At 36.3% G+C, this 22,475-nt stretch overlaps 1 protein-coding gene across 4 annotated transcripts in view; it reads right to left on the bottom strand.

Moving 5' to 3' along the window:
* Positions 1-1,674: 1,674 nt before the first annotated feature.
* LOC113662687 (E3 ubiquitin-protein ligase rnf213-alpha-like) overlaps positions 1,675-22,475 on the bottom strand; it is a 33,745-nt gene continuing 12,944 nt past the window's right edge. For 2 of the 4 annotated variants that reach the window (XM_047817027.1, XM_047817028.1), the window contains exons 22-66: positions 22,261-22,398; positions 21,926-22,087; positions 20,591-21,806; positions 20,297-20,481; positions 20,053-20,208; positions 16,365-19,955; positions 16,140-16,270; positions 15,920-16,012; positions 15,696-15,817; positions 15,069-15,191; positions 14,968-14,987; positions 14,729-14,882; positions 14,501-14,636; positions 14,156-14,347; positions 13,827-13,957; positions 13,136-13,293; positions 12,812-13,021; positions 12,352-12,536; positions 11,961-12,081; positions 11,283-11,383; positions 11,011-11,193; positions 10,725-10,891; positions 10,482-10,584; positions 10,199-10,313; positions 9,437-9,635; positions 9,112-9,299; positions 8,838-8,966; positions 8,619-8,729; positions 8,281-8,520; positions 8,091-8,163; positions 7,885-7,919; positions 6,801-6,901; positions 6,522-6,678; positions 6,257-6,431; positions 6,075-6,169; positions 5,118-5,369; positions 4,871-5,003; positions 4,630-4,710; positions 4,305-4,485; positions 4,009-4,210; positions 3,789-3,866; positions 3,114-3,311; positions 2,901-2,990; positions 2,621-2,799; positions 1,675-2,536 (exon numbers count right to left, since the gene is read on the bottom strand). In XM_047817027.1, coding sequence (XP_047672983.1) covers positions 2,392-2,536; positions 2,621-2,799; positions 2,901-2,990; positions 3,114-3,311; positions 3,789-3,866; positions 4,009-4,210; positions 4,305-4,485; positions 4,630-4,710; positions 4,871-5,003; positions 5,118-5,369; positions 6,075-6,169; positions 6,257-6,431; positions 6,522-6,678; positions 6,801-6,901; positions 7,885-7,919; positions 8,091-8,163; positions 8,281-8,520; positions 8,619-8,729; positions 8,838-8,966; positions 9,112-9,299; positions 9,437-9,635; positions 10,199-10,313; positions 10,482-10,584; positions 10,725-10,891; positions 11,011-11,193; positions 11,283-11,383; positions 11,961-12,081; positions 12,352-12,536; positions 12,812-13,021; positions 13,136-13,293; positions 13,827-13,957; positions 14,156-14,347; positions 14,501-14,636; positions 14,729-14,882; positions 14,968-14,987; positions 15,069-15,191; positions 15,696-15,817; positions 15,920-16,012; positions 16,140-16,270; positions 16,365-19,955; positions 20,053-20,208; positions 20,297-20,481; positions 20,591-21,806; positions 21,926-22,087; positions 22,261-22,398 — 10,935 coding nt within the window. In that variant the 3' untranslated portion in view covers positions 1,675-2,391. The remainder of the gene's footprint in view (positions 2,537-2,620; positions 2,800-2,900; positions 2,991-3,113; positions 3,312-3,788; positions 3,867-4,008; positions 4,211-4,304; positions 4,486-4,629; positions 4,711-4,870; positions 5,004-5,117; positions 5,370-6,074; positions 6,170-6,256; positions 6,432-6,521; positions 6,679-6,800; positions 6,902-7,884; positions 7,920-8,090; positions 8,164-8,280; positions 8,521-8,618; positions 8,730-8,837; positions 8,967-9,111; positions 9,300-9,436; positions 9,636-10,198; positions 10,314-10,481; positions 10,585-10,724; positions 10,892-11,010; positions 11,194-11,282; positions 11,384-11,960; positions 12,082-12,351; positions 12,537-12,811; positions 13,022-13,135; positions 13,294-13,826; positions 13,958-14,155; positions 14,348-14,500; positions 14,637-14,728; positions 14,883-14,967; positions 14,988-15,068; positions 15,192-15,695; positions 15,818-15,919; positions 16,013-16,139; positions 16,271-16,364; positions 19,956-20,052; positions 20,209-20,296; positions 20,482-20,590; positions 21,807-21,925; positions 22,088-22,260; positions 22,399-22,475) is intronic. The other 2 variants (XM_047817030.1, XM_047817029.1) reach the window with 2 other exon arrangements.

The following is a 22,475-nucleotide window of genomic DNA, read 5'->3' as shown; positions in this document are numbered from 1 at the left end:
TTACTCATATTTACGTCACATTTCTCACTCACATTTACCATTCAAATTCTTTACACTAACGTCATAGAGTAACCGTGCCATGCATAAAGACATTCTTAATACATGTATCATCATGTTTAGAGTAGAGCAACAACATTAAAACAAGCATGCCCTTTAAAGTGAATATCACTGGCCACTTGATCACTGGCATGTTAAATATAAAATCAACCTCTAACACGTTTAATGACAGTAATCTGAACAGATGGCAGTGTGACTTTTCCAAACCTTATCTTTCTGCCATTAGTCACAGACAGTGCATTAATTAATTATTTTTTTTGTTTGTAATTTGTTTTAGATCTAACTCCTATTTATTAGAAATAAAGAGGTGCTGCAGGAATCTGCTGATATGAATGAATGCTGTGGCTGTCATATATCCGGGACATGAGTCATAGGTATACTCAAGCCTGCTTCTCTTAAGAAAACATACTTTATCTATGAGCATAAGCTTGTTTTCTATAGGCACAGAATTTGACATCCAGGAATAGGAGTCAAAATAACCTTTAAAATTCAACTGGCATAAAGAAAGGCAAGTTGTTATGGAGATAATTTACTGATTGCTAAAATGGAAATTAAATAAAAAAATATATATAATCATGTTCACATTGATGACATATGGGTATGTAAAGAGGAAACACACACAGACACACTGTGGGAGATGGAAGAGACCACTGCAATCAAAGAATCCTAATCAAGCCAAGGTTGTCTAATTGTACCTGATTGAAATGATTGCATATTCCTTCCACATCATTAGTCCAGATGTGTTTAAAGAAAATCTATATTCTTATCCCTGCTGTACCAACAGCAACTCATTTATTATATGAATACCTTAATTTTCACAATTATAATTACTTGGATGGTGTGACAAAAATTTCTCAAATTATAACCTGGAAAATTACACAATTTTTAAAGTGTTGTAACTGAAAGTGATGTTCTTGGAAACATAAACATGAGACACATGAACAGGAAAAGTAGGCATAATAAATTATAATAAAGTGAGAGACTTGTGCAGGGATGCTAGACAATGCTTCAGTTAACATAGACTGTGGTGAAAATCACTTTTTTTGGGGGGGTCGTGTCATGACTCATCAGGCAGTGTACAGCATAGGGCTTGATTGGCTTCATGTATGCTGTGCAAATGATTTTCTGTATTTTTTTTCATTCATTCATTCATTTTCTACCGCTTTATCCGAACTACCTCGGGTCACGGGGAGCCTGTGCCTGTCTCAGGCGTCATCGGGCATCAAGGCAGGATACACCCTGGACGGAGTGCCAACCCATCACAGGGCACACACACTCTCATTCACTCACACATTCACACACTACGGACAATTTTTCCAGAGATGCCAATTAACCTACCATGCATGTTTTTGGACTGGGGGAGGAAACCAGAGTACCCGGAGGAAACCCCCGAGGCACGGGGAGAACATGCAAACTCCGCACACACAAGGCGGAGGCGGGAATCGAACCCCAACCCTGGAGGTGTGAGGCAAACGTGCTACCCAATAAGCCACCGTGCCCCCTGTATTTTTTTTAATTTATTTATTTTTTTGCCCTTCTGCTTTTAAGGCTGCAAGAGTGTAACAGGGTTAAGCACTTAAAGAGATATAGATTCAGTAAGTGACTTACATGTAGAAGTTAAGATTATGCACAGCATGAATTTTATTACATCACTTATACAATGAAAATATAATTCATCTGCTCACTTTGAAATGGTTTACATTTCAGATTAACAGGAGTTACATAAATGGGAAAATTTGGTAATATGACACTAAGTGAACAAATAGTAAATGGATCTAAACATTTGGAAAGGCACAATTCAGAGTTGGACTCGGAAAAGTAAAATGGTCCACAGCTCCATCCAGTGGTATAGGCACATCGAGAAAACAGAAAGGTTACTTAACCTTTACTATTACTTAACCTTTCTCTATCTATAATGCTAATTAACATTAAGTTTGATTACATATTATACAAGTTAACATATCTCGGGTAAAAAAAAAAAAAAGAAAACATTTTATGCCTCCATTACTTTAGTCATAGTTGCAGTTGCTAAATAACTAAAGCAATATGATAAAAAATAAGTCTGGTGTGTAGTAAGTCTGATGAAAGGCTGATTACATTCATTTATTTATTAAATCAATAGATACAGACAATTTTAAAATATAATCAATAAAAGAAACAAAAACCTGTAGTATATCCTGAAGCTTCCTGACTAGAAAACGTTACTAAGATCTAAAAAATGTCCTCTGAATTGTAAAAATTAATTATAGTTAGGTTGAACACAATGCGAAAGATTGTCCTAATAGTATTGCTTGAATGCACTATTATCATTAATGCACTATTATTTTAAGAGCTTTATCTTTGTTGTTTGTAGGTCACAATGAACCTCCATGTCTCCACCACGTGGGTCAATTGGATCTCATCTGGGAAGGCTTCATCCACATCTTGAGGAACATCAAGATTTTTGCGCTCCATGTAGGAGGCCAAGGTTTCTTTAATGCTGATGAAGAAGATAGAAAGAATTTAGCAAACATCCAAAACCACCTTTTAGCTGATGCCTACTATAGTCAATTTATGTTCTCACCTCCAGGAAGGTGTGTAGGTGTCAGTTGCTCTCTGGCTTTTCAGGTTCAGCAAAAGAAATTCGTGCATTTCAAGAAGCCAGACATCCCCAGAGCTCTTAGTCGCAAAATTGACTAGTAGCTTTTTCTCCTTTTCCTCAAGTGCCAGCTTATACTCTGCTGGGATTCCTAAGAATGGATCCTAAGTAGGAACAGTAGCAAAGGAATAAATAAATATATCGATGCATCTGATGAAGACATCTTGTATTATCTTGCTATATGGCAGAAAACATGATTCTCTACCCTCTTTTGGCGAAGCATATGTTCAGACTTGAGTGAAGTAAGGAGCTGCCATAAAGCCACACAGTGCTTCAGACTACATCTACCCAGAGTCTTCACATGCCATAATGGGAAAAAACACAGTGGATCAGATCAAGCAAAGTACTGATAAGGACTGATTACATATTTTTTATCACACCATGTTATCAATCTTTAACTCTATAACCACTGACTGACCTTAAGGATATGAGGAGCAGTCTGGTTCCCCATATGTAGTCTTGTTTCCAGGTACTCCTCCAGAGGCATGTGCTCATCTCCTCCAGTCATAGCCAAGAAGCCCAGAGCAACCTCCATGGCTGAAAGAGTCTCACAGACATCACTGAGAGACTGTAGCTCTGATATCAGCCCAGATGAACTCAAAGAGGTCAAGGATTCCTGAAAAATGTATACAAAAGCTCAAATATTAGTGATATTATTTGCGAAAAAATGGGGAAAAAAACTCAGGTAACACATTAAGCTGTAGAACTTCTAAACGCTTTCAACAAACCATTTAAGGCTGCTATCGAGTTTAGTAGAACTAGTTTATAGTCTTCATACATGTAATAGCAAATTTACAGAAGTGTATTCACTTGAGGAAAAAAATATACTCTGTTTTTCTGAAAGAAGCGTATTGCAGAGCAAAAAACTTTTTATTTATGAAAAATTATCTCATAATTCTGAGATAATTAACTCGTTAATTCAGAAAAACAGAGTAGATTTTTTCCTCAAGTGAATGCAATACGCTTCCGTACAAATGTGTACCATAATGATTATATAAATAATATGATAATGAACGATCAACCTCTGTTATATGTTGTTGGCGAAGACTGTTGTTCAAAGGGGTTTGAAGTGAAATCCAAGTGTAATTCTTACCTGAGACACTTTTTCTCTTATCTCTTTTAATATATTGTGATAATTGCGTTCTTGTCTGCTGACCAGAGTGGGAATTCCCTGAAATAAAGATAATAAAATGCAGAAAAAAATTACAATACATTAAACTTTTATATGTATGTTTATACTCTTCATATCATAGTCTGCAAAGATGCAAAGGATTCAAATATGGTTTCATCACTTGTTATTGCTGTTCACTTACAGTCAGTGAGATTTGGGGTTTGCCTTGTAAGAAGCGGGTGAAGACTTGTTGCTGAATCTTGTGAAGGTCATATTCAGATATTGTCTCCTGTCCACGCTCCATGCTGTATTGGCAGTTAGACAGCACCAGGGGGAGCAGGTCTCTGTCAACTTCGTACCGGATCACATGCAGGTCACTCAATTCTGCAAGGCTTACCATGTAGCTGTGCAGAATGACAACAATTCAAAATCATCCACTGTTATAATCATATTTTAAAACATAAAATCCTATTACAATCCAAATGCAGTATTCATTACCTGTTATTCTCCCCTGTGTGTTGGCTGGCTGCACTCACCAGCTGGTTATGCAGAGAGACCAGGTAGCTAAGCAGCGCGGTAGCACATAGCCCAGCTCCCTGCCTCCGAGGAATCAGCACTTGCAACTCACTATTCTCATCAAGATCCACACTGCAGTAATCTCCTGGTACATTAACCTCATCTACACAGACACCCAAGACCATAAATTGACTATGTATGACATTCAATAACTAAATAGTAGGAGTCTTAGTTTGTGCTTGTAATTGTGAGTGTAAGGATGCTCAGAGAATTGTTGTTCTCTAAACACCAGATGTGACAGACTCACAGGTGGTCAAGGATGTCCTCAGCTGATTCCATGAACTCAGGAACTTTTGAATGCGCTTCTCATACCAGCTCCTTATAGGTGCTAGTGAAGTACAAAATGTTAACGACGTTATGTTGTTTAGCCAAATTAGACTTTTTAGCTATTCATACTTCAAGCTTGCTCACGATATAATAATAATAATAATAATAATAATAATAATAATAATAATAATAATAATAATAATAATAATAATAATAATTACCAGATGGCTGTTTCTCAGTAAAATCCCTAATTGTTCCACAGATCAAATCAGGCACATTCTGAAATTTCTTAACTAGGTTCCTCTCCAAAGCCAGTATGTCTGGAAGGAAGCTGACCAGCCGGAATTCAGACTCCTTCACAGTACAAAAGAAAATACTATCTTACTGCTAAATCACAGCTTAATTATTAAAGCTAATTTCCACACACAAGACATACAGCAGGGCCACTGAAATGAAAATGGAAATAACCTTCAGCAAAAATCTCCAGAGTAGAGGAAAATAATCTTTGCCATCATTCTGCTCAACAATGTGTGTAAGGCTAAGCAGAGATCCTTTCTCCCTGCAGCTCCATACAGCAGAGCTGTGAAGTACAGACTGTTGAGACAAGGAGGGCAGGAATGTCCGCGGGTCTCTGTACATCAGCTTTAGGATGGGATCGGAGGACACACGGGCATCTTCCCTCATGGATTCATTCACCTTTTTAAGCTTATGTTCCAGCTTCTATAATCCAGCATGAGAAAAATATTAGGACTCATCTTTTATGACCATAATATACTGTACATGCAAAAAAAATTAAGCATTGTGGTGATAGTAAGCATTGTGGTGTGGGTGGCATTTTGATCGCCCATGGAGGAAGGTGTTAGCAGTGTAAAGCATTGTGTTTTTTGTATTGTATTTTATTAGCTGCTCTAAGCTCTATAGGGCAATTAGACTATCTACTAGTTTTGCTAGACATAATGTTATAACATTGGTTTCATGGATAATGAAGATAACATAAGACATAAGTAACCAACTGAGTCGTATTGTTCTTGTCTGTTATATTTATCAGTAGTTATTTTACTAAAATTAGATCTTATTTTTTGAAGGATTTGCTTAAAGTCAGGAACATTGTGTCTGCTTTCCAACAAATTGTTATATGTTTTTCACCCTTCCTGTGCCACTCCAGCCACAATGTTTAGATGATTTCTTTATGGTCTATAAAGTCCTGATGGGTGAAAATGGAAAATTGGGCAAAATTTTAAACCAAATTAGCAATATGTCATTGTTATATCAATAAATTTCCTTTTGCAGCTGCATGACAAAACATCAAATATATACTCATTATTGACTTAAATGTACTTCTGCATGGTTATTATACACATTATATATTTTTTCCTAAATGGGACAGTGTAACATCCTAGTGTTGCACAGTATGTCAGGGCTTGCCTTCAATTTTGGAGCAATGACATTATTAGCCATCGTGATCTCCCAGACATTCCTGGCTTCCTTGGTTCTGAGTAGGTCATCATAGCCAGCATTCGCTACAAAGGACATCATAATTTTCAACAGTTTAATTGCAAAAAAATTAAGCACTTGTTACAATTATGCTCTTATATAACAGGTCTTACAATGAACATTCTGAGGAGGCTCCAGGGCCCAGCTGAGCATCAAGTGTACAGTAGTGACTGTGTCATCAACACCTTTTCCCAGAGCTCTGCCAAGATGTTCCAAGTCCTTCATCAGATGCCTTATCAAAAACTCACAGGGATCCTGCACTGGTGGTTGGATAATCTGTGCGATACACTGGGAAAAGTATACAAGCGTGGTTTAGTCTAAAATAAATTGTGAATTTGTGGAATTAGCTGTAATCAGTTGGTGCACTATTATAGATACCTGAGGCTCATCTAATGCTCCGAGCAGCATGGCCAGATGGGTCATCATTCGGACCAGTGTAAAGGGAGTCAGAGACATGTTTTTTGTATCCAGAGCATCTGTGTTATCTCTTCTCTGTGGGTCTCCCAGAATGTGTCCTGACTGTGTCCGATCCCCTCTAAAAAGACAAAACCTAAAGAGTTACTATTAAGTATTATATATTTCATTTGATCTAAAATCTCATTCATTTATTTCAAGTTCTTTCCATAAAGAATTGTCTTAATTTATTAGACGACTCACTCTCTATGCATTTTATTAAATCCATGCACGGGTTGATGATTATGTCCACCCACAGTTTCTCCACACTCCAAACATCTTCCCAGCCGAGTGGGTCTGCCACACTGCATAAGACAGCAGTGATCAATGTCCTTTTATCTCATTCATCATTACAGTCCAAAACATCAGTTTAGTTAAAAAGCACTTGAATCTTAGGCAGATGCAAGTTCACATACATTTGACTCTTTAAATTATATTTACTCTACAAAGGCAGAGAGTACCAAAGTCTCACCAAACATGTTAATTTAATTTCCACTAGGCAATCAAACCCATTTGTGAACAAATCACATTACTAAATTAAATTATTAGAAATGTATGGGGAAATATATATATTAAAAAAAATGTTAGCGCCCCAAACTAAAGAAAAAGAACAAACACACCTTAAAAACTTTAGATTACATGTGATTCAAAATACTCAATAACAAATTACATAGCAAAATACCCTAAATACCACTAGGGCAACAGGAGGTTATATGCATCAGAGGCTTGCCATGTCTGTGAATTATTTGCATGCTTATTTAATGCTAATCTAATCTGAAGATTTCCCTAGCTTTCCCTAGAGTGCATTTATTTCAATTCCTGGACATCCTTTTGGCACTAAGTTCATGTCTTAAAAATATAACATAAATGTACATATGGCACCATTATTTAGAATGACTCTATTTGAACTATGAATATGAATTCTATTTGAAATTCTGTGACAATTGCTAAATTAATAGCTATAAATACATATCATTATAACTTTATAGAACATCATTGTGACGTGACATACGTCTAAGTATGGTGACCCATACTCAGAATTAGTTCTCTGCATTTAACCCCTCCAAAGTACACACACAGCAGTGAACACACACCCGTATGTGGCGCCTGGAGAGCAGTTCGGGGGCTTGCTCATGGGCACCTCAGTCGTGGCCAGCCCAAGACTCGAACCCACAACCTTAGTGTTAGGAGTCAAACTCTCTAACCTTTAGGCCATGACTTCCCCCATCATAGTGGCTTCAAAGAATACAATTATGATGCAAAATAAAGAATGAGAGCTACAACTTACCTTGTCAACAACACATGGGTGGCCATTGGGACAGGCTGTGAGAGGGTACAAATAAACAGTATAAAAATCTGCAATCATATAAAGAATGTTAAATTCAACTTAACTGCTAGTTAGGAGAAGATGTTGCACTGCTGAATCCAGTGAAATTGTGTTAGATTCATTTTAAAAAGTGATTCCCAATGAGCAGAATTTTCTGTTCAACTTACTATACCAGGTGAAACCTAGAACCTTTTGTGCTGTTGCCAGCATATCTTCGGGCATTGTGGGTATAAATGCCATCTGTAAAAAAAATTACAAAAAAACAAAATATAGATATTTATTTAGTAGAAGGCAGATGATTGCAAAAATCATATCTTGTGTAATTTAGTGTATTAAGGGAAACAGGATCACATGTACCTGCATTTTAGCAGGGGAAAATGCCAGCTGTCTAAGAGGAGCCAACAATCCCTCAATCCCACACAACAGCACAGCCTTCAGATGGATGCACAGCTCTGTGAGAGTGAGCTTTGTGTTTGATTGATGCCTGTCAACACTTAGCTTGCCCAGTCTATTGTTTATTAGATTTTCAGCAAACACCTTCATCTCTGGTGTGAAATATTGTAAGCCTTGGATGTAATCCTCAAGAGCTTGACGCTGCTACAAAACAATAAAACAAAAATACTTGTAATATTATTACATGGAATATAGCGTCTGCTGATTACATCATTTGCAAATTAAACACTAAAACCTCAAACCTCTAGTTTGGGATGGATGATTCGGTTGGCTGCTTGAAATAGACTGGTAACGTCTTGGAAAAGGGCCAGAAGGATATAGAAGGCCTTTCTTTTTGGAGTACAAGTACATGTCTATAAATAAATGAAAAAGAATAGAGTATATAAAATCAGAGCCTCTGAATCAAAAAATTGTAACATAAAACAAAGAACAAAAAAAATAAAAAATAAAATAAAAAATACCTTGACAGCTTCATCTATGCTCTGTGCTCTACCCTCAATTACAGCCTTTGCAACTGCTTCACGTATAGTTTTATAATCTTTACTATACACAAGGTACTGGTCCACATGGCCCGCATGCTCTTCCTGAAACTCATAAGGTTTTCAGTATATTACATGATTAATCATTAACTTCAAAATCAGAACTGACTCAGAATTGTCTATATATATATATATATATATATATATATATATATATATATATATATATATATATATATATATATAATTTAGCTACCTGTTGTATGAGTTCTTGTGGAAAAAGCCATTGGAACCTATCTTCCTTTTGCATTCCCCGAGCAGCTTCAATTCCCTTCAAGCTGCAAATCTTTCTGATCAGATAAACTCTGTACCAGTCATTCTTGCTCTTTTTACAAAGCTCTATCACCATATTCAAGAACTCCTCCTGATGTTTCTCCATGCTCCCTAACAAAGACAGAAAGTGCTACAGGTTATACCCATGCATGGTAGCCATTGTCTTCTCTATTCACCCTTGTTCCTAATAGCACAGAACATCATGAGAAATATAAAGCCAATCTTAGTTTTGTAGAACAAACCACTACCTGGTAATGCGCTAAGCAGCTGAGCACTCATGTCCAAGCATATACGTAGTTTTGCAACCTGCTTCAGGCTCTCTATAGAGAGCTCCTCTGTGGCCATCCCACTTGTGTGCAAAACATATTGCAGGATATCTCTTCCCTCTTGCAGGTATGCCTTTTGCTTGTTCATGCAGCTCAACTGCTTTTTCTCAAATATAGAATCCTAAAAAATATAATTGGATTGTACATGTAAGTAATAAAACATGTATGAGCTTTGTAATAATCTTATGTCATTTTTAAAGTGTTTCATTCCTATTATACCATAATTCAATTTTATATTTATTAAAGAATCACACATATAGTTATAATTATAATACATGTAATTTTGTTAAATGTACATGAATCAGGTTAGTTTTTTTTGTTCACTTATGTTTCACAGATGATAATGATAATGTAATAAGAAACTGCAAAATGCAACATCCCTCGTGTTTAGTCTCATCCTCCAATTGAAAAAAGAAAACCATTACATCAGTGATGATGCATTTTCTTAAATAACAAATATTTTTAGATTTAAATAACAAAATGTTTTAAATCTGTTTATTATCAGACTTAGTAGATTACTAGGAGAATGCACTAGACTTTAATGTATTAAAATGAGCACAATAGCCTCTGCCATTCACTCATTACTCAACACTTTTTGACCAGTCAGAATCAACAATTCAGCAGCACTGTGGTGTCCATCAAATCTGGAGATTTTAAAACGTAGTTTTTGACCAGTGTTCTTACCTCAAAGCAATTGATGTAAAAAGCATACAGTTCAGTTTTATCAGTGCCATCCAGAATTTTGCTCTGCAGAATAATTTCCAGGTGCTGTTCAAGGTATTCTTTCACCTCATCAAAACTGAGAAAATGTGACACATTCATATTAACTTTACTCAGCAATATATAAATATATCCTCACAGATATATCCTCACAGATAAGAGTTTTTGGTGAATTAATGTGGCATGCAGCTGGTAATATAATAAGTGATCAAGAAACACTTGATAATGCATACATGTCTGTACATACCTGTATTTCAGTAGAAGTTTAAGCACCATAGATCTTATAATGGGATTTCTGTCCACACACTCATTGAATGGTGAAAGAGCTTTGGTGTGGATATGACAGTGTGCTGATAGAGAGGACAAGAAATACTGTAATCACAACACTACCAAACACTACCAGTACCATTGGCTGTAACATATTGTATGATTGTACATCCATATTGTATGGAGAGATATATATAATAAACAGTCATACAGTGTAGCTTACCATGAGATAAGGAATCTGGCTTTGCCTCAACCATGAGGAAGGACAATAGGTGCAAAATGACACCTCTGGATGGAGGGGAATTGTCCTTAAAACAAATTGTGGACACTACCTCTATAAAAAAGGCGTTGCACCGCTGTCTGAACTGTGCATTTAATTTGAGACACAATCTGAAAAATCACCAAACCCAGATGATTACATGTGCATTAGTAATAGATCTGATGAAATCTGAGCAGCTTTTTAAAAACTAGTGTTGTATTAAGACATAGGTGAAGAAACAGGCACCCACCGAACATCCTCAGAGACTTTCTGTTCAAAGTCGTCTGGCACAGTTTGGGTACATAGAGCACAAAACATCTGGCCTGGAATAAGCCACCTTCTGATGCAAGGCTGGCAGAAGATATGATTGCATGGCAGTTCTACAGGGTCTTGAGGTTCTACTCTACATATGGGGCACGTCTGGAGGCCAAACCTTTGTTGGACAGTGATTTAATACATTTAAATGAGCCTGAAAAATAGCCTGAAAATGACAGATCAGAGGAGCATCGATGGACATCTTACCTGAATATGACATCAGTCGCTGATTCCTTGCAGGATCTGAGTATATCAATCACAGCCAGAAAGGTTTTCTCCAATTTCATATCTGAACTTTTCTCAAGTACCTGTGACAAAAAAATGAGAAATTAAATGACTTAAATGTTATTTACTTACTTAAAGTATTGTTTCCTGAAACTTTACTTGATGTACATTACTACATACATGTAGAAAACATTAATTTATAATACACGTAAAAGCTAAGAAATGTTATAGGCTACTTTATCAATTAGGAGGCTAATTACTATTATATAGCAAATTGTCTGATTTAATAGAGGTAAAATTTTAGATATATTGTTCCATAATTTCATTATAGAAGATCTTTGCATGTGTAAAGCCAGATAAATAGCCGTTGCCTGTACTGAAAATGCTTCCCATGACCTAGGAATTGCGCATGATAAAACTGTAAATGTCAATACGTAATCATATACGCTTCATACACTGTGGGAGTTTGACAACAATGCTGCTGGTTTATGTAATATACAAAACTGATTTGTTTTTTCATCAGATTTTGCAGTTATATATATAGATGTAGCTATACAGTTATTATAAATGATAAATAACTGATACGTTTTCACATTATTGAGTAAGAAATGTTTGCTGGGTATGTGTGTGTTCTGCTTATTAAGAAGTAAAGATCCTAACCTTCCCTAGGTTTTGAATGCCCTCCATAACCAGCGGTTTTAGCCTCTCATCTTCAGCCTCACTATCCAACAGTACATGCTCCACAAACAAAGCCAGGGTGAAGATACGTCTCCATCGATTTCTGACACATACATTATAAGCATAATAAGTACAAGTAGCGAAAGAAGAAAGTGTAAATATTGATGATTGTACTGCTAGTTATAAAGCTCATTGGTTTATAAAAAATAAAAGAACATTATTATGATAATAATGAAATTAGGTTGATAATAAGAGAAATCTTCCATTCACAGAAAACATTGCTCTGATTAAACTAGCAAAGTTTATAATGAATCATCAACAGTGACTAGATAAAAAATAATCACTGGAGAACCAAGCAGTTACAAATGCTTACTGTATAAGCTTCACAATTTCACGACTCCTCTCCCCATACTTCTTAAAGCTCTGTTCTGAACACACCACTTCAATGGGGACTTGAAGTTTCATCACTTGCTTCAGCCAGTGTTTCTGGATGTCCCGGGTTAATTCCTGGAGCTCAAGGTGCTCCAGACATGCAAGAGCACCAAACACATCTAAAACCTTTAAAAAATGACAATTAATTATAATATATTGCCCGGAAGAATTGCCATCCCATCAAATTTTAAAGAAATTTTTAATCAATATAATTTTTTATGTCGCTACAATGCCAACAGGAAACACAATACACAAACTTATCCATTGTGACTGATACAATTGTTATTGGTTACTAATTAAACAACTAAGTATCATCAACACAATATAATATTACAGTTAAGTATAAACCATGACATAGATCCTATTGAGAAACTGAAACTCAATACTTAAAAAGATAGTACCATCTCAGTCCTGTGCATCACATGTGGATTTCCCTGTAAAGACAGGACCACTTGAGGCAGGATGGATATCATCCTGGAGAAATTCTGCAGTCGTTTCTGGAACTCGTGATAAGCAGAGTGGACAAGTGGCAAGGAGAGTTCAATTTCCACTGAGCTGCCTCGCCTCCTGCATAGCTCATGCACACAGCTTGTCATGGCATCACACAGCAACTAGAAAGCCAATTTATTAATATTATGGATGATATAAGAACAGTTTAGCCCTAAAAATGTGTTATTATAAACATTTAATAAAAATATTAAAACCTAAATACTGAATTAGCTTACTTGTCCTTCACCAACAGATAAGACTTTCATTGTTAAAGCAACAAAATCTTGAAGATATCTTTGGAAAAATTCTTTCTGCATTTTTTTGTCCACACTTTCAAAGTATTCGCCTAGAACTGTTCGTTTGAAGACCTCCTCAAATCGCTTGTGGGATTGATCTATGGGGAAAAAAGCTCTTTTTACAATATTGTTAATCACTTTATTAGAAAGACATCCACATTTGCTCGTTCATGGACTTATCTAATCAGCCAAACAAGTGGCAACAGTGCACAGGAGTGGTAAAATAATTAGCAATGCATACTAATTTTCAATGTAACGCAATATGGTCTTTTGATTATTTAGCCTATGCACCTCAGCTGCACACTCAGCTGGTTTACCTAAATTTTACGGCTCACTGTGTCTCTAAAATGTGGTATCATTTACAGTGGTAAATGTTACCTTCCTGTAAGACGAAAGAAGTCTGGTCATGCTCCTCTGACCTATCTCAGCAAGACGGTGTGTGAATAACTGCCACTCAAACACCACTTTTTTTACATTTCATTTTTTTATAATGGTTCTGTGGAAACTTCAGAGACTGTTGGGTGTGTAAAAACCCAGCAGATCAGTGGTTTCTAAAAGACTCAAACTAGCACATAATTTTATGAATGTGCTTTCAGAATTCATGACATGAGACATATGAAAAGACAGTCACCTTCTTTCTGCAAAGTGTGCTCCCAGAGGTCATCTAACAGATCTTTAATCCTCCAACTAAAGGGCATAGTGCAGGACATAGTTCTTCCTCCTGACATATGGCTTTGGATCTGGATGGTCTGTGGCTCAGACCTATGAACAAACATTTTACCCTTTTGTAAATTCATGACTGGGATAACAAGAGGTACAGTACTGTTTTTGTATTTTATAACATATTTACAAACAAACAAACAAAAAAACAAACACACACACACACACACACACACACACACACACACACACACACACACACACACACACACAATACAATGAATAATTAAGATAACTCACATTTGCCCAGTTTGGAGGTATGGTATATCCAGCACTGCTTTGTTGTCAAATATGCGAAGCCACAGATTTTTTACTTCATCCTCGCTGTTTGTGTCAAGCAGAAGGTCAAGATTGCAGTTTCGGTCGATGACAGAAATTAGCTGTGCCAGGAATGGAGTGAGCACTGTCTGTACTCTGTGCCACAGGGTGTGTCTGTCAGCAAATATTCAAAAAATATTAAAAGCAATAGTAAAAGTAAAGTTAACACAATACTGTACAATAAACATGTAATCAGAAAAAAAATTGTTCTATATGTAAAATGTCACATTCATAACAACATACTGCTTCTCAATAGCGTGTGCTTACTTAAAAGTTCCTCCCTCTTGGAGAGCGTCAATATTTGATGCTTCCCTAGACACCCAGTTTTTGGGCATATCAGCATTCTCCTCACGTATTTTCAACAAGAGATGAAGACGTTTTTTCAATATCTCCATGAACTTAACTATTACATAGGAGAAACCAATCTTTATTAAAATTATGAAATTCCCCAACAATATGAAACAGGGCAGAAAACCAGATAGAAAACAGACAAACCTTTCAGTTGGTCACTGTTGTCTAAGAGTGTAAGCAAAATGTCCACTCTTCTTGTACTGAGACTTCCTTCATCTTCAACATCCCTTAGCATGCCCACAGAGCTCTGGATACAACTGCGCAGCAGCGCTGTTGTATCAAACACTTTATCCAACGTCTAAAACACAATTATTACTGACATAACATTGACTATAATTTGAACAAATAATGAATACTATTTATTACAATGATGCTCTGCTTACCAAATCATCAGAATTTTCTTCTGTAAGAAAACAAAAATTTAATTAAAATAGAATCTTTCATAATTAAAGGATGATTCTGAAAGTTTATATGTAATAATTACCAGATGTTTCCATTGTAGCTTCCTCAAAGAGCTCACAAATAGATACATTTCTCAGATTCTGGACATCTGATACAATCTCTTGAGAACTTCTAAGGTCATCAATGTGAACTGACATCCAATGCCCTATATATATATATATATAAAAAAATATATATATATATATATAATCTGTTATGTATCGAATACACTCAGAGTAGCATCCGTATTTATGTATGTATGTATTAGACCTATCTATTTTGTTAATCTACAATTTTAGCAGCTCTGACAACAGTTTTAGCTACAAGACAAACCATAGGTGTTATATTAATACACTCTCTAGTATGTTTTCATTACTTTATAAAGATTAATAATAAAAATTAATAATCAGGTTAAAAACATACAGTTAAAGTAAAAATATACCGTTTAAGAAAAACATATAATTATTGATATGTTGACAGTTTTTGTAAGTAGACATTTAAGGAATCTCTGGCAGCTAAAATTATTTTGTTTTCTTAGTTCTTAGGAAATAAAGTCAGTCCATAATTGAAAAATGACTCCATATGTCCAATAAGATTGTAGCCATAATGTGAGTACTGAGTAAATGTTTTCACATATTTCATAGTAAACATTAAGTAAAAATAAATTAACCTCCATGAAATCCAGTGTAGAAGGTTCCACCCTCCATTCTCGGTAGTTTGATGATGAAATACACAAACACTCTGCATTCATCTATATGTTTTGATCGGATGATTTCATTAATGGATGAGTACCTGCATGAAAACCCAGTAGATGTTTGGGTTATAAAATTAAAAATATTATTCTCACTATGTAATATATTTCAATCATTATAGGTCAGGAAATGTACCACATACCTGGCAGATGCAAGAAGATTTGCACTTGCTGAATCACCAAAATCCATTTGAACTAGAAGAATCTTATCTGCACATGGTATGTCTAGGAACTGCCTGAAAAGACAATTCCCAAAAAATTAAAGAGCAGAAAAAATCATTTTTCCTCTTTGTATACAACCTTAGTGGATAATATTATCCATATTCAATGTATAAGATAAATTACTGAGAGAAAAATTTATACCTTAATTTTTTGAGGAAAGAAAATTCTGTCTCAAATTGTCTCAATGAGAGGAGTTCAATGGTGTAAATCCCTGTTTTGTGCTTAAGCTGCATAATATCTGCAGCTGTCAACAACCTTGAAAAAGTTGTAACCTCCATAAAACATAAAACAATAGTAAATATTCTACATTAAACCCCATTTCTAAATAAAATTAAATATAGTACTTGAAAAAATAGAAAATCCTACCTCTGTAAAAATGTACTGCCTCCGATGCCCCTTTGAGATATGAGATGCAATGAACTCACCAAGAGAGTGGTGTTTCTGTTCCTTAAAGTATGTAGTAAACAGTTGCTCTGTCTCTGCATCTGACAAATCAGTATATTCCAACCGTACCACAGAATCTGGGGTGGCACAGTTCAGTAAGACTTGCTTGGCTTCCTTTAACAGTGTATCTTGGATGTCTGCATTCTCAAAGTCATCTCTCAGTTTCTCCACTACATGTAGTATCACAGAGGAACAAGTATCTGAATGGTAACCAATGAAAACATCTTGTGGCAAGTACTTGTGTGAACCAGAATGCTGACTTTTTGAAGCCACAAAACGTTGGACCCAGCTCTGTAGCTGTTTGACAGCTTCTTTCATACTATTCATTAGAACACTGTTGAGGTCAAGGTAGTGTTTTTCGAGTCTGTTAATTAGTGGAATGGGGAATTGTTTGTAGACCACATCCTTCTCCTCAATGACAATAAGTCGAAATTTTTCGTGCACTCTGCATTTCACACGATGTGTTCCAAGACCAAGATCAACATATTTCTGTCCACCCAGGAAAACATAGTACTGGTTTAATGCATCATAGAGACTTTCATAAAGACTTTGAAGGTTCAAAAGCACAACAGTCTGGCCAGTTTCCATGCAGATCTTCACACGGTTGATATTCCTACAGACTTGTGTGTACTCCTGATCTTTAGGAAAACTTGAACCGAAAATGATTTCAGGAAGATCGTTATCCATGAAGATATTTTGCTGAAGAATTTGAAGCCCTGCAAAGTTCTTGGTTAGTATAAGAAGGTAGCGACAATCCTCATTCTGTGGGTTACCAGTGATGTTTTGCCTTACCAAATCAATAGTACTGAGGTCGTCCAAGCAAGGTTTTATGTGAAGTTTTTTGGCAAAGATTTTCAGAGCATCCACATTATCCAAGCCACTGAAATTTCTCAAGACCGCATGAACGATTTGCTTTGAAGAAGGATTAGAATCTCTGGAAACACCATATAGCATCTTGATTAAGCTGTAGTAATCACGTAAGCCAAAAAACCCTTTGTCTTGTGTGCTGCAGATTTGTAGGTAGGCACCTGCCAAAGGCTGAAAAAGATGCTTGATGTTTTCCAGAATGACTGGTTGCAAAGAACAAATTCCAGTTGCTGTTTCAATGAGTTCATTCTCATCTGGGTCACCTCGGGAGACAAAGATTCCCCTGTTCATTTTAGCTGGGTCCAAAGCCCAGTTTGAGATGCCAATAAACCCAACCTTTTTATGGGGTAGTGGGTCATCATCGATGCAACCTTCTTCCAATAAGGGGTGAAGGGTTTTAAGAGGCATTTTTGGGGAGTCTTCAGCTAGGCCTATCTCATCTAGCACAACAACAGAGACATACTCTTTTAGATTTTTCCCCTCTTGAAAACGAGCACACTGTTTAAATGTGTTAATGATTCCCTCTGCGGTTGAATGTGGACTGCACTGGTAGGATGTTAGGTGAATTTGTTTCAATTTCCTGTACAGTTCAGTGTGTGCAGATTGGCCTTGCATTGCATCTCCAACTAAGGTCTTTGCCAGAGACTTTGAGCTCCCAGGCTTACCAACTAAAAACAGTGGAATTCGCAGTTCAATGGACACCACCATCATGAACACATTTTCTTTCAATGCTTTATTTTTAGCAATTGTACCACCCAGAGGAACATCATAAAGAAGAAGCTCTTGTATTTGAGAGATTTCTTGCTTTACTTTCTGTGGTTTGTTGTAGCTTGGAAATAATTTGCAGAGTTTTGCCCAAAATTCCTTTTTCTTTTCCAAGCATACATGATAGCACACTGCCACTGCCATCAACAGAGCCCATTCAACAGGATCTTTGTCATCTAAAGAGATTGTTTCAACAAAACCACTCTTTGAGTGTTTTTGCTTCTTCTTCAAAAACTCTGCCAGCTCGTCAAAAAACATTTCAGAATTGGTGTAGAACCACACATATACTTGCATGCAACGTTCAACATCTCTTAAACTGACAAAGCTACATTCATCTTTTCTCTTCCTCATGTAGCACTGTGATGTAGACAGGACATCTGTCATCATCTTGATATAGTCTTTGTTAACTGAATTGTTTTCAACTACACTCTTAACAATTTGATGAATGTACATCTTTTCTGTGTTGTCATCAAGCTGCCCAAAGTCCCACACTAATGGAATCATACTTGGAGGCAGTGCATGAACTCTGTACACCAGTTGACGAAGAGGAATAGAACCCAGTTTATCCTGTGTCTGATTAGCGTTCACAATGTATCCCAAACCTGCTACTTCCAACCTATTAATCATTGCATCCGAGTGTTTTCTGTATGGATTGCAAGCTGCAATTACCTGTAGACCACTTTGGGGTTTAAGTTTATGCCCTTGCACAGAATTGTCACAAAGCACTTCCTTGAGACAGCTGATTGCTTCTGTAGTATTGGCTTCATCAAAGAAAATGACTGACTGAAGGTCATAGTTCTCTTTATTCAAGGATGCAATGGTCTCAGCTTCTTGTACTTTAGCATATATGTTATGAGGAGTTGTGCCACCATGAACCTTTACCAATTTCATATTGTCTGCTGGGATTCCACTTCTTTGAAGCTCACACATGAATTTGATAAGTCTTGTCTTTCCACAACCAGTTTCCCCCATGATAATGACAGGAATGCCACATCTAAACCTCATGTGAATTGCCATCATCTTCAAAATATTGTCCATAGTAAGCTGGTAGGTCTCATCAGGATCTGATGGCCATTTAACACCAAGCACACTGCACAAAAGCTCAATTTTGTCACTTCTTGGTAAGTCATCAAAATTAAGGTTAAAAGGGACCTTGTTGAGCTGGAGGCCAGTATAGAGCTGCTTTGTCATGATATTCTTCCTTATGACTCTGTTAGTCGCTGGATCAAAGGCATCAACACCATTCTCATTGTTTAACCTGAGGTGGAATCCTATGAAAGTCATGGACTCATGATCATCATTAAAAAAGATGTATGGATGGGGTTCAGTCTCCCATCTTTTCCTGATGCGAAATGGAGCCAAATCTTCTTCATTAGCATCACTTAGGTCTACATGTTGTCTTCTGAGACTTTGATCCGAAATGTTTAATGATGGTGTAGCAAAGTCTTTGGCCATTAAAATCATGAAATCAACCACAAATTTTCTGAAGCCTCTCAGAGTGTCCCCAACAATGTCCATGTTGCAGAAAATCGATGTCTCACAATCTTGTAACTGAAGGTTTAGGAACCATGCAAAGTTCCTCAACTCTGCCCACGATGGATCAACAATTCCACAGTAGATAAACAACGTCTGAAGACATTCTGTATGGGAACCTTCAACTTCACTATAGGCGAAGTTGTCAAGGTCAATTCCCTCATGAAAGCGCTTCAAATACTGATAAGGCCTCTGATAAGCCTCACTTCTGAAACACTCATCATCCATAAGTGGATCTTCAATCTCAAAGCTAGGATCATCTGTTACTCTCATTTCCAGTTCCAAAACTTCTTTAGGTGGTCTGCATTGCACTTTAGGGAAAACATCAGTGAACAATGTCTTTGATTCCTGTGAATAAAAATATCTTTATTTCATACAGACTCTCCTATTTCAAAACAAATCACTGTTTTTTAATAATAAAAAATAAGGCTTAAAAAACACTTACTGTTCTTGCAACAGATCTTCGAAATTCTGTGGTGTGCTCTAACATCTCAGTGACATACAAGTGCTGGCTGCTACGTTTCCACATTCGTCCTTCAGTGTCCATTAAATAGCCAAGTACTAAGAGTTTAAATAAAAACTCATGCAATCCTTTTTGCACCTAAAAAAGGCACAGCAATTAATCAAAATATTTACATGTAAATATTTTGCAACAGTTCTTGCTGCGTTTCATATAACTAAATGCTTACCGCTGTTGTAACATCAAAATGAAAAATCACAAGCCCATTCTGATTAGGTGTGTCAAGCAGTGAATAAAGGATTACACTTTCATCAACTACATGCTCAGTTAAGCGAATGCACTTCAGATTTGAAGTTCCAGGTCTTTCAGATGCCTCAAGCCTTTCATAAAGCCTCTGAACATACAAGGATTTTCCTGAAATAACCAGAAAGATTTGGATGCATTTATCACATTTTATTAAAATAAATTAAACTAAACTATTAAACTAAACTATTTTTCAATTTTACAGTTTTCAATTACTCACCAACTCCTGCTTGTTTTGATGACACAATTCCAACACATTGTCTTTCTTTGAATACAGTAGCAGCACTAGCCTGTTCAGCTGACACTGTGTAGTGTCTACAGAGATATGTTTGGAGTCTCTCTAAGGATACTCTTGGCACTATGTGCAACTTGAAATGACTAAATGCTGAAGGGATGTAAGCATGTTCTTGCTCCAAGCTGCAAATAATCACAAGTTTGTAATCCTTTCTTGATCCAGATTGAAATTTGTGAAACAATTGCTCCACAGCACAACTGACTTCGTAACTCAAAAGATCACCATACAACAGGGTATAGATCTTCTTGCTGATATTTCCAGTGTTGAGGCAACGTCTTAAAAAAAGTTCCACATGCTCACACGGAGTGGTTGAACTGCACAGTAGGACTTCATCATATGATGGGAGTGGGGCATATTCGCTGGCAGAGTAAACACTGAGACAAGTCATCAGAATTTCTTCTTTAGGGCATACTATGAGATTGGGACGACCCATCATCAGCCCTTTTGGCAACTCTCGCCTAATCTCATTCTGTTCTTTATCTGTGTGAAAATGCATGATATCATCTTGGTCATCATCCTCAAATTCCCAATTATTGTTCAGATTCTCGAGAAATTTCCCTAAACCTGAGATATCCAGTTTATCTGTTAGGAAGGTCTTCATGTCGGTCATATATTTATCCCAAATGAAATCTAATTTATCTAATCCTAAATCTTTGTCTGAGATATCTCGTACACTTGTAGTTAAGCCCTCCTCAGTTTGGGAATCTTGAAACACAAGGTTCCATGTTTTCCACACAGTAGATGTAGAAGACTTAGGGTTGATAAAAGACAGCATCATCAATGCACTGTCATCTAAGTCTTCATTTAAATGTTTCAAAGAGAGCTGTTCACAAAGATAGACAATTTGCTCAGCAGTGTAATAATTAAGGTAGTAGTTCTCAGATCTCTGTTTTTCCATAAACTTCCTCCAGTCACTTAGAAACCTTTCCATTTTTTTGCAAAGTTTTGGTAGTTCTTTAATGACATTACCATCTATTAGTATTTTTTCAGGAATGCTACTCAAATTAAAGTCTATAATAATATTTTGGTTGGTGAGATGATATAAACAGTTGATTTTTGCTTCCCAGTGCCTGAATAAGGGGTTTCCAGCAGACAAAAGATCAAGAAATATCCTAGCTAGTCTCTGAACATGGTCAAAAACCTTAAGAAAAAAAGAGAAAAAAATTATGGCATCAGAGTCAGCAAAGAAGCAACTCCTAGATGTGCCAAATATCTGACAAAGGCAAATTTATTCGACCTCAGTTTTTTTTTTTTTTTTACCTCAGTGAAATATTCAACCTCATTGTTGTGCTCTGCCTTCCCGGACATAAGCATGAGTTTGTTTTGTAGATCTCTAACATCTTCTAAAGAATAACAGCGAACCTCCTGTTCTTCTCCATGTTCCTCAGGGACATAAAGTTTTAGAGCAGTTTCCATGTTGGTCTGTTAAAGAAAGAGCCCATTTTACCAATATACATCTGAATGTAAATTACATATTTATAATATTCTAAGTAAACTCTGCAATTAAATATTACACATTCTTCAAATAAAAAATACAACCAAATTAAAAACAAATAAATGCAAATTCATATTCACAAAGTAACAGAAATGTAAACCTTTTTTTGTTTTTGTGCAGTGATGGAATACACTCCTCTTTTATTTATGGCTGTGGCAAATGAGAGGGAAGATAACTCAACTGAGCCATGACTCTCTTTCACTGAATTTAGCCAATCCAAATGCCGAGCAGAATCTCTCTATTTAAAGACAGTAGATAAATGCATACATTTCTATAAAACCAAACATACATGATGCTATCAACAATACTATAAGT

Source organism: Tachysurus fulvidraco, chromosome 8 (assembly GCF_022655615.1).
Source record: "Tachysurus fulvidraco isolate hzauxx_2018 chromosome 8, HZAU_PFXX_2.0, whole genome shotgun sequence".
NCBI classification, from domain to species: Eukaryota; Metazoa; Chordata; class Actinopteri; order Siluriformes; family Bagridae; genus Tachysurus; species Tachysurus fulvidraco.
This window is presented reverse-complemented; position numbering and strand designations above follow the sequence as displayed.